Genomic DNA, 18,347 nt, shown 5'->3' on the forward strand with positions numbered 1-18,347 from the left:
TCAGGGTTAAATTCCATTTGCTACTGTTCTGCCCATCACCCTGTAATCTAAAGCTTTCAAAGAACAAAGAAGAAAAGTGCAGCACAGGAACAGGCCCTTCAGCCCTCCAAGCCTGCGTCGACCATGCTGCCCGTCTAAACCAAAATCTTCTGCACTTCCAGGGTCCTCTATTCCCATCCTATTCATGTATTTGTCAAGATGTCCATTAAACGTCACTATCGTCCCTGCTTCCACCACCTCCTCCGGCAACGAGTTCCAGGCACCCACTACCCTCTGTGTTAAAAAAAAAAACTTGCCTCGTACATCTCCTCTAAACCTTGCCACTTAAACCTATGCCCCCTAGTAATTGACCCCTCTACCCTGGTAAAAAGCCTCTGACTATCCACTCTGTCTATGCCCCTCATAACTTTGTAGACCTCTATCAGGTCGCCCCTCAACCTCCGTCATTCCAGTGAGAACAAACCAAGTTTATTCAACCTCTCCTCATAGCTATTTACCACACCACCAATTTTTGTGTCAACTGAAAACTTAACTGATCATATTAACCACATTTTTGTGGCATCTGCAAATTTACTGATCATACCATCCACATTCCCGTAGAAAATCAGAACTAGAAAGAGTAGGCAATTCAACCCTTCGAGCCCGCTCCGCCATACAATACAATCGTGGCTGATCTCTTCTCGGTCTCAACTCCACTTTCTTGCCCGTCCCCCATAACCCTTCAACCCAATACCAATTAAAAATCTGTCTATCTCCTCCATAAATGTACTTTAAGTCCCGGCATCCATTGCACTCTGGGTTGAATTCCAACGATTTACGGCCCTTTGAGAGAAGTAATCTCTTCTCACCGTGATTTAAATCTGCTACCCCTTACCCTAAAACTATGTCCTCTAGCTTGAGATTGCCCCACAAGAGGAAGCAGCTACTACACATCTACTTTGTCGATACCTTCTATCATAGATATCATAGAATTTACAGTGCAGGAGGCCATTCGGCCCATCGAATCTGCACCGGCTCTTGGAAAGAGCACCCTACCCAAGGTCAATACCTGCACCTTATCCCCATAACCCAGTAACCCCACCCAACACTAAGGGCAATTTTGGACACTAAGGGCAATTTATCATGGCCAATCCACCTAACCTGCACATCTTTGGACTGTGGGAGGAAACCGGAGCACCCGGAGGAAACCCACGCACACACTGGGAGGATGTGCAGACTCCGCACAGACAGTGACCCAAGCCGGAATCGAACCTGGGACCCTGGAGCTGTGAAGCAATTGTGCTATCCACAAGGCTACCGCGCTGCCCAACTTATATCATCTTGTATATCTCAATTAGATCTCCTTTTACTCTTCTAATCTTGAGAGCGTATGTGCGTAAATGGCTCAACTTCTCTTCATAAGACAAACCCCTGATCTCTGGAATCAATCCAGTGGAAGGGAGAGGTGATCCTAGAATTAAAACTAGATGAACAGTTACATTTATAAAACACAAAGTTTTGTGACATGAATGAGCTAGGTCTCACTACTCATCTCACCAACAGATCTGTGCTGCAGCTGGAAGAGGAAGATTATACTACACTGGTGGATAGATTTGTGGACCTGTTGGAGCAAGAAACGTTTCCTGCGACACCGGGCAAGATGGTGGGATGGGGGGGGGCCCAAGGGATCGGCCCGACAATCTCGATAATCGATGTAGCATTTGGTGGACTTCTTGAATGAGAAGTTCAACCAGTAGAGAAAGGAATCTCTGGAGGACCTGGTGAACAAGGTAGACCTGCAGAAGGCAGGAATCGGTTGTGTGGAGCTGAGGTTGGAGACCAAGAGCCAGGCGATCCAAAAGGTGGAGGAGGCGACGACGGGAAAGCATGAGGAGCAGCTCACTTCATTGGCGGCCAAAATTGGGGTGTTGAGGGATTCCCAGAAGCGGCTCAAAGAAAAAGGGGAAGATCTGGAGAACCGCTCCCAGAGACAGAATTTGAGGATTGTGGGGTTGCCAGAGGGCATTGAGGGAGCGGACGCTGGAGATGTTGCTGGGAGAGGGGGCCTTCGAAAGGCCTCTGGAGGTGGATGGGACACATAGGGGCGCTGATGAGGCAGCCACAGGCGAACAAGCCGCTGAGGGCGATGGTGGTGCGGTTACACAGATTCCTTGACAAGAAAAGGATCTTGAAATGGCGGACGAGGCGTTGCATCTGGGAGGATAACGAGCTCTGGGTACATCAGGACCTGGGTGCGGAGCTATCCAAGAGTAGAGCGGGTTTTAACCAAGTGAAGTCTGCCAGCTGTGGCAGGGGGTTAAAACAGTGTTCTTCAAAGTTGGGGGCGGGTGTCGGGAGGGTCGCGGAGCCATTGTCCGCGGCGCTCCCGATCGCGCAAATCCCGCGCAGTAGCTGGCTTTTGTAAAAAGAAATTTGGCCGCATTGCACATGCACGCACGACGATCGGCGCACATGCGCAAATTGGGCACGCATGCACAGTGCGGCCGCTATTTTTTAAAAACGGTTGCAGCTTTTTGTTTTACAAGTTCTGTAGTGGTTTTTATTCATTTAATTTTTATTTTTTTCATTTATTTTATTCATTAAATTTTTTCTTTACAAGTTCCGGGGGGGGAGGGTTATTTGATAAAATTTTACAGGAAAAAAATTCAGAACTTTGGACAAATGGAGACTCCATACTTTCCGACACCGGAAGGCTTCACCTTCATCCACCAGGTTCCATTGGAGGAGCGTGTACGAGGGCCAAAGGGACCCAAAACCATTTCCTCCATTTTTGTCAGCAGCAAACAAGGCAAGAGAAAATGGTGGGTCGCGCAGGTCAGCCGTCGTGGGTCACGAAGGTCGGCCGATTGGTAAAAATGGGTCCCCGGAAAAAAAGTTTGTAGAACACTGGGTTAAAATAGGAGGTAGGGTGTTGGAGGGCAACGGCAGGGAGGAGAGACGGTGAAGTGTTAGATATTGATTTACTTGTTATTTGAATTCCTGTTTGCTTGGTTTTTGGTATGGTTCTGTGTAACTAACACACACACACACACACACACGAACATCAATAAAAATACGTATTTTTTAATGATCTAATTATGAAATCAACTTGGATTTAGAAAATAGATATTTGTTTGGAGCATATACTCCTTATTTAGCTTTTATATCACATACAAATCGGAACAGTATAATCACTTTGGACATTATTTAGGGAGCAAAGTAAAGACACAAAGTATAAGCCATCACCACTCTCTACCATTGGTTAAAATTGCTCAAAGCATGGAAATCAAAGGAGGTGGCCATTCGGCCCATCAACTCTACACCAATCCACTCCGCCCTCTACCCACAATCTCATTGCATAACCTACACATTCCTGGACACCATGGGGCAATTTATCATGGCCATTCCACCTAACCTGCACATCTTTGGACTGTGGGAGGAAGCCGGAGCACCCGGATTTAACTTATGCAGACACAGGGAGAATGTGCAAACTCCACACAGTTACCCAAGGCCAGAATTGAACATGGGTCCCTGGCACTGTGAGGCAGCAGTGCCACCATGCATGATTTGTTAATCACTTATCGTCTGGCTGACAGACTTTTCTACAAAATTAAATGCAAACATTTTCAAATAAATTATTAGGCGACCACATACAATTAAAACATTATGCTCATTAAATGAGTCATCATTTTGATCTTATGAATAAAGTTACGTGACCTACCCAACTGTTCTTTTGTCCGCAGAGTGTTGAAGCATGGCTCTGATATGATTTGACAAAAAAGCTCCAGTAACATATTCTCATGCGTATTCTGCATGTCTGTTTGGTAGTAGATCTCAATTCCACAGTTATTGTGCACCTCATTCCTTTGCTGATACACAAACCATCCTCCTATACATGACGAACAGGACAAAGGCAACCACTAGTTATTGTCATGTGAGAGTACCTTTAAGAAATGGATGTTTCAGCAATGTACCTTTAAGAAAATAGTGGTGATGTCAGAGAGTGGGTGGAGCTGACCTCAGTTCGGCCATTTTGAGGTTAGTTCTGGGTTTTTAGTTTCAGTTTGAGAGAGCAGCTGGGAGTGACTGTGTGTTTTGCTGAGAGCTGCAGGAAGAAACACCGAGCTGGTCTATTGATGCCTGTAAATCCAAAGACTATAAATATATTGAATGTAACCTCATGGCTGTTTTCGAAGGATTTGTTAAGTCTTTTAGATGTGTAAAGGAACAGTTTGCAGGATTGGGCAGTGTTGTACTATTTTCGGGGTTATCTTTGAGGTAAGGGGTGTTAAGAGATCCAATGTTTATTTGAAAGGTTAATTTGAGCTGATGGAATAAACATTGTTTTGTTTTAAAAACCACGTGTCCATAATTGTAATACTCCACCTGTGGAACAAGCAATGTGCTTCAAAAGCAACAATCCATTAAAGGTGGGATTGGTTGAACTCCGTGACACATTTTGGGGTTCTGAAAACATCTCTCCCATAACATTATGTACAGAAATGTACCTGTTCTCTCAGCATCTTAAGTGACAGGAAATTACTTTATCACAACCCTGATGAGTAGGCTTACAGCTAATTCAAACAGTCATCAGCAATCTTCAATTAGCAACAGGCTGAAGCAATACATCTCTTTTTTTATATCAATTTTCTTCCAAGTGAGCCAAAAATTTAAAAAATAGTCTCTTCTTACAGGGCAATCTGAAATGTTGCCGCCTATTTTTAAAATTATGCTATATTAACATTGGTGGCTTACAAGAATTAAAGGAAAAGAAAACTGTCAATTAGACTTTTATCAATTTTACTTCAGTTTGATTTATAAATGCTGTATTGCAAAGGTTATTCTCAATGCCCTAGCAACCAAAAACACTGAGATAAAATAGGTTTGTAACTGAAATGAAAATAGGATGAGTTAATCAACTCATTCAAAAATGGTCTCCTAACCCTGGTCACGGCTCCTCTACCGCCGCCGCCGGCCAGGTACTCCTCCAGCCCGGTAGTGGTGGCGACCCTGCGGATATGGGGCCAGTGGAGGAGGCACGTAGGGGAGACGGGGGCGTCGGTTTGGGCGCCAATCTGCGACAACCATCGGTTTGCCGCCGGGAGTATGGATGGGGGGTTTCGAGCATGGCGGCGGGCGGGGAGGGTGGCCGATATGTTCCTGGAAGGGAGCTTTGCGAGTTTGAGGAGCTTGGAGGAGAAATTTGGGCTGGTAAGGGGAAATGATTTTAGGTACCTACAGTTGCAGGACTTTGTTCGTAGACAGGTCCCATCTTTCCCACGCCTCCCGCCAATGGAGATCCAAGACAGAATAGTCTCTAGGGGGGAAGGGGAGGGTAGAGTCTCTGATATTTATAAGGTGCTCATGAGGGAGGAAGGGTCCCAGATGGAGGAACTGAAACTTAAATGGAAGGAGGAGCTAGGCGGGGAAATGGAGGACGCCCTGTGGGCAGAGGCCCTGAGTAGGGTAAATTTGACTGCGACATGTGCCAGGCTTGGGCTGATTCAATTTAAGGTCGTTCACCGGGCCCACATGACGGTGGCTCGGATGAGCAAATTCTTTGGGATAGAGGACAAATGCGCTAGGTGCGCGGGAGGACCAGCGAACCACATTGACATGTTTTGGGCATGCCCTAAGCTTAGGGAGTACTGGGAAGGATTTGCGGGCGTCATGTCCCGGGTGCTAAAAACAAGGGTGGCGATGGGTCCAGGGGTGGCAATTTTTGGGGTTTCGGAAGACCCGGGAATCCAGGGGGAGAAAGAGGCCGATGTTTTGGCCTTTGCTTCCCTGATAGCCCGGCGACGAATACTATTGGCGTGGTGGGACTCAAAGCCCCCGAAGACTGAGTTGTGGCTTGCGGAAATGTCGAGTTTCCTGGGTATGGAAAAAATTAAGTTCGCCTTGAGGGGATCTGTACAAGGGTTCGCCCGGAGGTGGCAACCATTTATTGACTTCACTGCGGGAGAGTGAGCGTCAGCCGGGGGGGGGGGGGGGGGGGGGGGGGGGGGGTAGAGTAGAGTAGGAGGGATAAAATGGCGGGAGGTACCGGTGGGAGAGGAGCGGGCTTGTGCAGTATGTTACGATTGAAGTATTGAACGTACGTGGATGTTTGCACATTTTTGCCTTTTTTGCTTTCTTTCTGTTGATGTCTGTAACTGTTTACAAAGCCAAAAACTACCTCAATAAAATTGTTTGTTTAAAAAAAATGGTCTCCTAAAATAAGCTTGAAGGGTCTATTCATGGGCAGCTATTTTATGGTCATATCCTGTTGTGCAGTTCAATTCAGATAGACATAAGGAATATGAAATAATATTCAAAACATTCTGCTTTTGACTTTGAAATTACACAATGTATAATTAATCCATGGCTCTCAATTTACATTCATAAAAGATGCCATTAAATATCTGAGTGGTATAAAGACTTTGATCTTCACTGCTTTTACTGTTATGGTGAATCGTTCGGGGGAAACAGCACAGCTAAATGCAAATGTTAAACTGCAAACTGAGTTTCAAAAGAAATAAGGACAGGTTCTTTGGACCAAATACTTGCACTGTTTCTAAAAATTATGTATAAAAGAATCCAATTCACCCCCACCTCACTATCATGTTGAAACTTTAGGACCCCTACAGAAATCTAAATTATGAGCACTGTTTATGCAATTAGAGTTAAAAAGTACAGCTTTGTGGTGAATAAATTAGAGGGTTGCAAAATAAAACTCATGTAGGCAAGCGCCTCATCAAGAATGCATTGTTTTAATATAGCAGATAATTACAATGACAATGTTAGTAATACATTGCTCCTGCTGTAAATATGGATAATGATACCATAACTTTAAGAATTGCACAGAACTTTAACAATTGTACAGCACTGTTAATTTATTTTATGCCCAATCTTTGGTAACCCCTGATTTTTACTGGTGCCAATTGTTCAATTTTGCTAGACTCAGCTTGAACAATGAGATGGGAGCCAGTATTGCCTGATTATTTTTATTGTTTTATTTGTTTTCAATATAATCTTAATGATTGTGTTGGAATAACTAGTATACAGTTATATTAAAGTGGTTTCCTGCATTAAGCCTTTTAATTGTGCATTATCCTGAAGTCTGGTTGCAATGCCTTAGTTTTTTTTTGATAAACAATTTCAATTAGGTATTTTTTGGCATTGTAAACAGTAGAATTACAGAACAAGAAAACAAAAGGACTGTACAATAAACAACGTACATAGTGTAATTGCCATAGCTCGTCCCACCCAGATTTGCCTAATTGATCCCCTTTACTACACTCCCCTAACCCTCCCTCCGCAATGCCTTAGTTTTAATATCATCTCAATTCAATTTCCAGAATAAATAAATAAAGGTGGAATCTCAAAAAAATAAATGATCAATACAAGGGCAAAAAAGAACACAAACCCAACTTACGATCAGGAAGTTGCACCTCTCTATATCGGGTAAGCTGACTGGGAAGAAGAGGTTTAGTATGAGCATTCTGAATTAGGGTGTCTTCGACCATCTGTATGATATTCAAAGAAGCCTAGAATGGAGAGAACACATTAAATGTTAAAACATTATAGTGAAACGGTAACACCTTGGTATATATCTGACTGATGCTAATTTTCATTGGCATTCATCTGAATAAACTGCTGGTACAAACAAATGAAAACAGAAAATCCTGGAATGATACAACATATCAGTCAGCATTTAGAAAAGGAAAAAAAAAGTGGTTATGATATTCCAGATATATACCCCAAAAGTTACGTTGAGACAACACCTTTCACATCCTCAGGACAAACCACATCACTGCGATTCCCATATTTAGAAAGTAAGATGCAAAAAGTTAAGAAAAATTGAGTTAAAAATTTTTGGTTGTCAGGAAGATAATGGAATTCGTACTGAATGATGCAAAAAAATAATTTATTGAGGTAGATATTAACCTGGAGCGGGGAGAGGGCTGGTTTCCGGTATAGAAATCCTGGAAGATCTTCCAAAGTTAATGGCAGGACATGACAAGCCTTTTTTGTGTCTCTATTTGCCAGTCAGATTGAATTGGGCTAGTTAATAGATGGGTAGGCCTCAGCACTAGACTGCAGGCAAGAAATCAGGTAAGTTGGAGAAAAGGGTGAACAGGGCCAGGCAACACTCAGGGAAATCAGATGCCTAATGGAGGAGAATGGAAGGATCATGCAAAGGGTTGGAAATTGGAGGCTTCATTGAGGAGAATGAAGGGTATGGGGATGGTGCTGCCTGATCGTGCAGTTGGTGGAGGAGGTATACTGGATCCAACAGCCAAGTGGAATGGCACTTTCCTCTTGGATCCAGCAGATCGTCTGCTTCCCTTTATCCGTTGGATTTTCCAGAGGCCTGAAAAATGTGGCCGTCGGGTTAAACTCAAAACTGTGGTTGAATGAGTTAAACGCAACCTCATTGTAAATTGCCCACTTGCCTCCTGTGAATGGCTCAGTTTCTAATTCCCTGGTTTGCCTCTTACAAAAATGGAAATGGGCAGGTTGGGATTGACATTCATATTTTTAACATCCTATCCTATCCAAACCTGCTTGCTGTGTCGGTTTGCGTTCGTCTCCCACCCTCCAGAAATTGAAAATTGAACAAGGGAAGGTTATGCTTATCAAACATCCTTGAAGTAGCAGAAAGGGTAGATAAAGGGTAATACTGTAGGCAGTTTTACATTTCCAAAAAGTAATCTCATGACTATCTATGGTCAGAACATGAGGAGGCAGGGGACATTTACCAGAATGGATACCAAGTTGACTAAATTAAATATAAAGTAGGGGCTAAAAGGTAGCTACTTGAATGTAAAGGATGCAGTCTTCCACAAGAACACCATTTAAACAATAAGTTTGGACTCTGGAATTGCAAGTCCCAATGCAAAACTTGCAGATGTCATCAAATTAGGGCTGCAGTTCATACAGAGGCAGACTGCCACAAAATACAAGGCAAGATCAATAAACTTGCAGAAGTGTCATGCAATTAATAAATTATCTTCAATACAATCAAGTGGGAGGTAGTACATTTTGGTAGGAAGAATAAGGGTCCCATATACTTCTTGGAAAGTGCCAAAATGGTTCGAGGAGCAGAGAAATCAAAGTAGTGTCACAGATTAAAAAGGAGATTAAAAAGCAAACAGGTACTAGGGTTCATTTCTCGGATAAAATTGGGAAGCAGAGAAGTTACGTTAAACCTGTTGTTCGACTTCATCTTTTTGGCACCTGTGTAATAATATTCAAATCATCAAATTGTACTGTACATAAACTTAGTGATGAAAAAGTTTGAATTTGTATGTATTACCGGGATGATTGCTGAATTTTGGGGTGTGTTGTTACAAAGTCTTAAAGTTGACATTCATAAGTGCCAAATACTGTGGTGTAGCTTTAAAGGAAGAAGACATGGATTCTTTGGGAGTGAACTGAAGTCATAAGTATTTGGGCTCCAGTGAGCCTAGATTAGCAGTAAAGAGAAGGCAAATCTCCAAAGCTGATTGGCCAGGAAGGCAGCCAGAGGACTAGATGTTCCAGTGCCTCCAGTCAAAGACACAAGCTTAGCCGTTAGAAAGGAGAAAGGCTGCAAAACTGATTGGATTGAAGAATGATCTTGGACTAGAATACTCCAGGGCTAAAGATACAAATTAAGATTAGATTGTTGTGGGGATGCTGGGAGAGCTCTTGCCATTGACCAAGAGTTACAAGTTGTTCATTGTGTTGATCCAGCTGCACACACTCGAGTTAAAATGTTGCAAGGTGACCTGCAAGAAGGGTATAAAATGGAGGTACAAAAGGCCGGTCTTTGCACCGGCCAAGGATTAGCATTTGTCGGGGGAAGAGTTAAGAGTACTGCACTTATTAGGAAGTTTGCATTTGTATAGGACCATGCCAGTAAACAGATATTTGTCATAGGTTATGGGGTTGCTGTAAGAACCCAGTTTTAGGCTTAGTCAGTGATTAAAGTTACTGACATAGGGCTCAGGATTGCCTCAGCGTAGCCAAGGTTGCCAGGATTAATGAGTGTGAAGAAAAATATAACCACTTAGCTGTCGAGGAATCGTTCAATCAGTTAAAGTCGAATTTGGGAGAATCAGTAGTAACTGCAGTCTGTCATTTTGGGAAAGCCACGGTCTTTGTTAGAAAGCTGTTTCCAAAGAGAGAAAACATAGGCACTTGTGAAGTGTGCAGCTTCAGCAGTCATGATGGACTAGAAGCTTCAATTAGTTAAGAGTGACTGGAAGTTTTGGGGTAAAAAAAGAATCTTCTAGATTTGAAGTCTGAAAGCTGCAAAGGGATCTTTGACCAAGTTAAAATTTCAAGGAGGCATGATTCAAGGAACCAAGAGGAGAAGACCCCAGGATCCACGGAACAGACCAACAAGCATCGAACTGCCATGCTTTGACTAATGAAATGTAAAATATCAATCTTAATTGCCAAATAAACCTAGTTAGTCTGCACTTGCATTCTAAATTAGTGGTTGTCCTTTTGTCGATATGGTTATTCCTCAACAAGAACTGTTCTTATCCTGGAGTCAGTGTAGAGTTCTCCATTGTAAAGAACCCAAGTGAGACCACACTTGGTAGTACTGGACTCCATATTACACAAAAAAAAAAGGTTTTATGGTGCAAAGAAAAATTACATCAGAACCAAGAGGTTACACGTATCCGAAAAGATGACACAGGGACTCTTGGAAGACGAGAGGATGCCTTAACAGAATTATGAAAAACTTTAATAAGGTGGACACAGACATTTCCATTTGCAAGGGAGACTATAATTAGGGGTCAGAGCCACTAATAAATTTGCTATGGAATTCAAAAGGAACTTATTCAACTGGAGAGAATGGCTATAATGTGGAGCTTGCTACCATAAGAAGTATTCCGGTGACCAGCACTGGTGCATTTCAGGGGAAACTAGATAAATGCATGATGGAGAACAAATTAAAGGATATATTGTTGTGGTTTGAGGTGAAGGATAGGAGGCAGTATGTGTGGAACATAAATATTGGCATGGAATTAGGCTGAATGGCTAGCTTCTGCTCCTATAAGGGGCTGGTTTAGCTCACTGGGCTAAATCGTTGGCTTTTAAAGCAGGCCAGCAGCACGATTCGATTCCCGTACCAGCCTCCCCGGACAGGCGCCGGAACGTGGCGACTATGTGCTTTTCACAGTAATTTCATTTGAAGCCTACTCGTGACAATAAGCGATTTTCATTTCATTTTCATATAAATTCCATAAAACATAGAAAAATACAGCACAGAACAGGCCCTTCAGCCCACGATGTTGTGACGAACTTTTGTCCGAGATTAAGAAAAAATTAATCTACACCCCATCATTCTACCGTAATCCATGTACCTATCCAATAGCCGTTTGAAGGTCCCTAATGTTTCTGAATTATCTACTTCCACAGGCAGTGCATTCCATGCCCCCACTACTCTCTGGGTAAAGAACCTACCTCTGACATCCCTCCTATATCTTCCACCATTCATCTTAAATTTATGTCCTCTTGTAATGGTTTGTTCCACCTGGGGAAAAAGTCTCTGCATGTCTACTCTATCTATTTCCCTGATCATCTTATAAACCTCTATCAAGTCGCCCTTCATCCTTCTCCGTTCTAATGAGAAAAGGCCTAGCACCCTCAACCTTTCCTCACAAGACGTACTCTCCATTCCAGGCAACATCTTGGTAAATCTCCTTTGCACTTTTTCCAAAGCTTCCACATCCTTCCTAAAATGAGGCGACCAGAACTGCACCCAGTACTCCAAATGTGGCCGTACCAAGGTTTTGTACAGCTGCATCATCACCTCACGGCTCTTAAATTCAATCCCTCTGCTAATGAACGCTAGCACACCATAGGCCTTCTTCACAGTTCCATCCATTGAGTGGCAACTTTCAAAGATCTATGAACATAGACACCAAGTTCTCTCTGCTCCTCCACATTGCCAAGAACCCTACCGTTAACCCTGTATTCCGCATTCATATTTATCCTTCCAAAATGGACAAACTCTCACTTTTCAGGATTAAACTCCATCTGCCACTTCTCAGCCCAGCTCTGCATCCTATCGATGCCTCTTTGCAGCCGACAACAGCCCTCCTGACTATCCACAACTCTACCAATCTTCGTACCGTCTGCAAATTTACTGACACACCCTTCAACTCCCTCATCCAAGTCATTAGTGAAAATCACAAACAGCAGAGGACCCTGCGATACTACGTAACGCTTACAGCGAATTCATTATTTTTGAAGTATAATCACATTATCTAGAAACGGGCATGCAATAAAATTCCACAAATTGCATCAAGATAAATGACCCGTTAATGAGCCAGACTTTGCTGGCAAAATAATGATATGTTAAAGGTGCAAGCTGTTATTAGTGCTCAAAAACAAAAAAATCCACGAGAAAGTGTGAATCGTCATAAATTGCTCGACTAAATGCCACAACTAATCACAGGCAGTATTGAATTCAAGGTAAACAATGTCACGCTACCCTTCACAAGCCTAAATGAAATTGAACTGCCCTACAGCAGTGCCATTAACATCCATTCCAAGCTGAGAGCACTGCATAGTAGAGAGGAGCAGACCCTTTTGCAAACGACTGAAGAATCATGTTTGTATGTTATTTCTGCACGAGTCTAAGTCAATATAGATTTTTGCAGATCAGGGTACAACACCACAGGAGAGGAATTGATTTTTGTTTTAAAGCTCATCTCCCATTCCGACTGCAGCAAAGTACCATCTTACAATGTCTGTGCATTTTGCTACTTGGCAATGGTTCTTTCTGTAGCTCTATACTATAGAGCAGTGGTTTCCAACCTTATCATGGCTCGGCACAACATTGAGGGCCGAAGGGCCTGTTCTGTGCTGTACTGTTCTATGCTTCTATGCTCTATGCTATGCTTATTTTACATCATGGCACACCTTTTCACTATGAAGAATTTTGATGCACATCTCCCATTTTCTCCAACTGAACTGCCTTCTCGCCAAAGTCTTTTATCTCTTAAACCTCCCAAAAACATGTCAAGCCACCATTTAAAGCTGGAAACAAAGAGGTATCGAGGCACAAAACCACTAAGAGTCTATAGAAAGAAGGGTTCAAGAAGATGGCTAGTCATTGAGAAGAGATGGTTAGATTTAGCTCACCCAAGATGAATCGAGTGCAATAGATAGTTTTGACTATCATTGTATGGTAATGTTTGACACCCTCAAGATACATACATAGAAGATAGGAGCAGGAGCCTTTTGGCCCTTCGAGCCTGCTCCGCCATTCATCATGATCATGGCTGACCATCCAACTCAATAGCCTAATCCTGCTTTCTTCACATAGCATTTGATCCCATTCTCCCAAGTGCTATATCTAACTGCCTCTTGAATATATTCAAAGTTGTAGAATCAACTACTTCCTGTGGTAATGAATTCCACTGGCTCACCACTCTTTGGGTGAAGAAATGTCTCCTTGTAACTGTCCGAAATGGTTTACCCTGAATCCTCAAACTGTGGCCCCTGGTTCTGGACACACCAATCATTGGTAACATCTTCCCTGCATCTACACTGTTTGGTCCCATTAAAATTTTATAAGTCTCCCCTCATTCTTCTGAACTCCAGCGAGAACAATCCCAGCCTAGTCAATCTCTCCTCATATGACAGTCCTGCCATCCTGGAATCAGTTTGGTAAAGCTTCGCTGCACTCCCTCAAGAGCAAGAACATCCTTCCTCAGAGAACGAGACCAAAACGGCACACAATACTCCAGATGTGGCCTCACCAAGGCTCTATACTGGAAAGCTTTCGCAATGAAAATACAATTAGCCTTCTTTACCAGCTGCTGCACCTGCATGCTTACCTTCAGGGACTGGTGTACAAGGACACCCAGGTCCCGCTGCACACTCCCCTCTCCCGATTTACAACCATTCAGGTAGTAATCTGCCTTCCTGTTTTTTGCTTCCAAAGTGAATAACTCACACTTGTCCAAATTATACTGCATCTGCCATTGATTTGCCCACTCACCCAACCTGTCCAGATCATGCTGTAGGATCACTGCATCCTCGTCACAATTCACCCTCCCACCTAACTTGGTATCATCTGCAAACTTTGAGATATTACATTTTGTTCCCTCATCCAAATCAGTTATATTGAGAATAGCTGGGGTACCAGCACCGATCCCTGTGGTACCTCACTAGTTACTGCCTGCCAATTTGAAAAGGACCCATTAATCCCTACTCTTTGTTTCTTCTTTGCCAACCAGTTTTCTATCCATAGAACATAGAACAGTACAGCACAGAACAGGCCCTCGATGTTGTGCCGAGCAATGATCACTCTACTTAAACCCACGTAACCCGTATACCCGTAACCCAACAATCCCCCCATTAACCTTACACTACTGGCAATTTAGCATGGCCAATCCACCTAACCCGCACATCTTTGGACTGTGGGAGGAAACCGGAGCACCCGGAGGAAACCCACGCACACACGGGGAGGACGTGCAGACTCCACACAGACAGTGACCCAGCCGGGAATCGAACCTGGGACCCTGGAGCTGTGAAGCATTGATGCTAACCACCATGCTACCGTGAGGCCCCAATCTTGATATATTTCCCCAATCCCATGTGCTTTAATTTTGCACAATAATCTCTTATGCGGGACTTTGTCAAACACCTTCTGAAAGTCCAAATATACCACATCGACTGGCTCCCCATCGTCAACTGTACTGGTTACCAGCTCAAAGAATTCCAACAGATTTGTCAAGCATGATTTTCCCTTCATAAATCCATGCCGACTCTGACTGATCCTGCCACTACTTTCTAAATGTTCTGTTATAAAGTCCTTGATAACGGATTCAAGCATTTTCCCCACTACCGATGTTAGGCTTATTGGTCTATAGTTCCCTGCTTTCTCTCTACCTCCTTTTTTGAATATCGGAGTGACGTGTGCTACCCGCCAATCTGCAGGGACTGTTCCAGAGTCTATAGAATCCTGGAAGATGACCACCAATGCATCCATTATTTCCAAAGCCACCTCCTTAAGCACTCTGGGATGCAAATTCTCAGGCCCTGGGGATTTATCCACCTTCAATCCCATCAATTTTCCCAGCACCATTTCTCTACTAATGTTGATCTCCCTCAGTTCTTCCCTCTCACTAAACCTTTCATTCTCCAACATTTCTGGTATCTGATTTGTGTCTTCTTTTGTGAAGACAGAACCAAAGTATAAACCAGCTTCACATTTATAAATCACATTGAGTGGGATTAATAGATTGAATGACCTGCACACCACATAATAGGAAAAGTACAAGATTAAATTGTTTCCAGCTCTGCAGTAGTCTCACAAAGTCTGAAACTTCCTATTTTGGCTAAATGTCAACTTTGCTGCCTTGTTCATAAGATGGGTAGAATGGATTTCAAATGAGAAATATTTTTGTTTATTTATTTTAAATTTAGAGTGCCCAATAATTATTTTCCAATTAATGGGCAATTTAGTGTGGCCAATCCACCTACCCTGAGCATCTTTGAGTTGTGGGGGTGAGACCCATGCAGACACAAGGAAAATGTGCAAATTCCACACCGACAGTGAACCGGGGCCCGGATCGACCCCGGGTTCTCGGTGCTGTGAGGCATTAATGCTAACTACTGCACCATCATGCTACCCTGAGAAATATTTTTGTTTAAAGCAGGAAATAAATGCAAGGGATATTCAATACACAAATTGCAAAACGTCAGCTTGGAGTTTAACATTTGGAGTTAGGAAGAATTTCTGACACCTTATGCTTTGCTCAACAGGAGACAACATAGTAGTGGTGAGCTGACATTTTAGCTCAGACACAGGCAAAAACCCATTTAGATCGTTAACAGCAAGGTGTGTGCAAGGAATAAGCAAATTAAAATAATCTTTTTTTAAATGGATGTAGTGTGGCATGGTGGTGCAGTCTCACAGCGGAGGATCTGGGTTGGATCCCGGCCGGTGTGGAGTTTGCACATTCTCCGTGTCTGCGTGGGTCTCACCCCCATACCACGGGCAGCACGGTAGCACAATGCACTGCACGGTAGCACAGTGGTTCGCACTATTGCTTCACAGCGCCATGGTCCCAGGTTCGATTCCAGGCTTGGGTCACTGTCTGTGTGGCGACTGCACGTTCTCCCCGTGTCTGCGTGGGTTTCCTCCGAGTGTTCCAGTTTCCTCCCACATGTCCCGAAAGACGTGCTGTTAGGTAATTTAGACATTCTGAAATCTCCCTCTGTGTACCCGAACAGATGCCGGAATGTGGTGGCTAGGAGCTTTTCACAGTAACTTCACTGCAGTGTTAATGTAAGCCTACTTGTGACAATAAAGATTATTATAACACAAAAGATGTGCAGGATAGGTGGACTGGCCACGCTAAATTGCTCTTTGATTGGATGGGGTAAGTACCTTAATTGGGACTGGGACTAGAAAGAGATCAAATACTCCACTGTAGACATGGTTGTTTACTGCAGTGAGAGGGAAGCAAAATAAAATACTGTTTGGGGACCAAGGTCAGAATTGATTAATGAAGATGTGAATATGCAGAGGACAGGAAAAGACCTTGGAACAGATCTAACTCACAACAATTGTTAAAGGGACAGCAACAACTGAGGCAAAATGATGTTCAGTCACTTATGCTGTTTACACTGGTGCCCAGACCTCTGCCATTTTCTGTGGGGCCCTAAGGTCAGGGTGGAATGCAAGAGGCGCTGCTGGTTCAGGAGGAAGCAACCAGTAATGTGCAAATTGAGGTCCTGCAATGTGTACAAGATGCAGAGTACAATTTCAAGGTACAAATAAGTGGAATAACCGGTGTGCAGGCTTTTCCCATGTGTAGCCAACAATGAACCACCTAACTAGTAATCCTGATGGACTTCGCACATTCTCCCCATGTCTGCGTTGGGCTCACCCTCACAACCCAAAGATGTGCAGGGTAGGTGGATTGGCCATGCTAAATTGCCCCTTAATTAGGAAAAAAAGAATTGGATACTCGATTTATTATTTTTTTTAAGTTGTTAATTTTACCAAGAAGTACGCTTTATTGACTTTTGAACGTTATTGTTGAGCTGGCCAGATTTTTCTACAAGCAAGGCACCATCGTTTAGTTGAAAATTCATTTTCAGTAGCTACATGCTGTTGAAACACAAATGCAATTGAATCATTTATGGTTTGTCAAACTGCATCAGATGATCTATAAATGAGTTACTAGATACAGGTTCCGAAAAATGGTGCATTCTGCAAACAAACCAACACATAATATTAAAGCATACCGTATCCTAGGCTTTACTTATAGGGAAAGAGAGAACAAGAACAACAGGTTATGTTAAACTTGATAAAACACTGGTGTGTCCAATTTGAGGCACCACAATTCGGAGAGATGTGAAGGTATTAGAGAGAATGCAGAAGATTCACAAAATTGGTTTAAACTTCAGTTATGTAGAAAGAGTGGGAAAACATGGACTGTTCTTGAAGAGATGGTGGAGATATTTGATGCAGGTATTCAAATCATGCGCAGCCTGGACAGAGCAGATAGATAGGTGGTGTTAGAATCAAGAATGCAGTGGCAGAGATTTAAGGTAATTGACAAAGCAGCAAGAGAGACATAGGGAGAAACTTTTTCATGCAGGTGGTTTAGATCAGCAATGCACTGCCAGAGAGTGGGGGAGCAGGCTTAATTAAGGCATTCAAGAGAATTAGATTATCTGAAAAGGAAAATGTGCAAAGTTACAGGTGGAAAGGCAGGGAGTGACAAAATGAATTACTCCTTTGGCAACTAGAAAGACATGATAGGTTGAATGGCCTCTTCCTGTGCTGTAACAATTCTGGTGATTCGATTGCATTGAAAACAGATTTAGTTTCATCTTCTTTTGAGGAGACTTCCGGTGGTGGCCATGGAGTGAACAGTCGCACATTTAGCAGCTCTTGCCTCGAGTGGTCTTTTAACGGCTTTTAAGCTGGATTTCTGCGGGAAAGCCATTGGAGGTGGACCGGGCCCAGAGGGCTCTTATACGCAAGCCCCAGGGTCGTGAGCCCCCAAGGGCGATTGTGATACGGCTACATCGGTTCCTGGACAGGAAGCGTATCATAAAGTGGACTAGGCAGACAAAATGGTGAATCTGGGAAGAGTCAGAGATCCGGGTGTATCAGGATTGGGGAGCAGAGTTTGCAAAGAGGAGGGCGAGTTTTAATAAAGTCAAGGCAGCCCTGTATGCGAAAGGCATAAAATTTGGACTGCTCGACCCAGCCCGTCTCTAGATGACCTACGAGAACCGGGAGCTATACTTTGTCTTGCCGGAAGAGGTGGAGGTCTTTATGAAGGACAATAACTAGGTGGATGCATAAGGATTTTTAACGCCTAAACTATGGTGGACTGAGTTTTTTTTAA

The 18,347-nt window shown here is 43.2% G+C and overlaps 1 protein-coding gene across 5 annotated transcripts in view; it reads right to left on the bottom strand.

Moving 5' to 3' along the window:
* Positions 1-18,347, bottom strand: part of ide (insulin-degrading enzyme) — a 245,968-nt gene that overhangs the window by 62,808 nt on the left and 164,813 nt on the right. For all 5 annotated transcript variants that reach the window (XM_038822333.1, XM_038822331.1, XM_038822334.1 and 2 more), the window contains 2 exons: positions 7,397-7,508; positions 3,701-3,868 (listed from right to left, as the gene is read on the bottom strand). In XM_038822333.1, coding sequence (XP_038678261.1) covers positions 3,701-3,868; positions 7,397-7,508 — 280 coding nt within the window. The remainder of the gene's footprint in view (positions 1-3,700; positions 3,869-7,396; positions 7,509-18,347) is intronic.

Source organism: Scyliorhinus canicula, chromosome 16, assembly GCF_902713615.1.
Source record: "Scyliorhinus canicula chromosome 16, sScyCan1.1, whole genome shotgun sequence".
Classification (NCBI taxonomy): domain Eukaryota; kingdom Metazoa; phylum Chordata; class Chondrichthyes; order Carcharhiniformes; family Scyliorhinidae; genus Scyliorhinus; species Scyliorhinus canicula.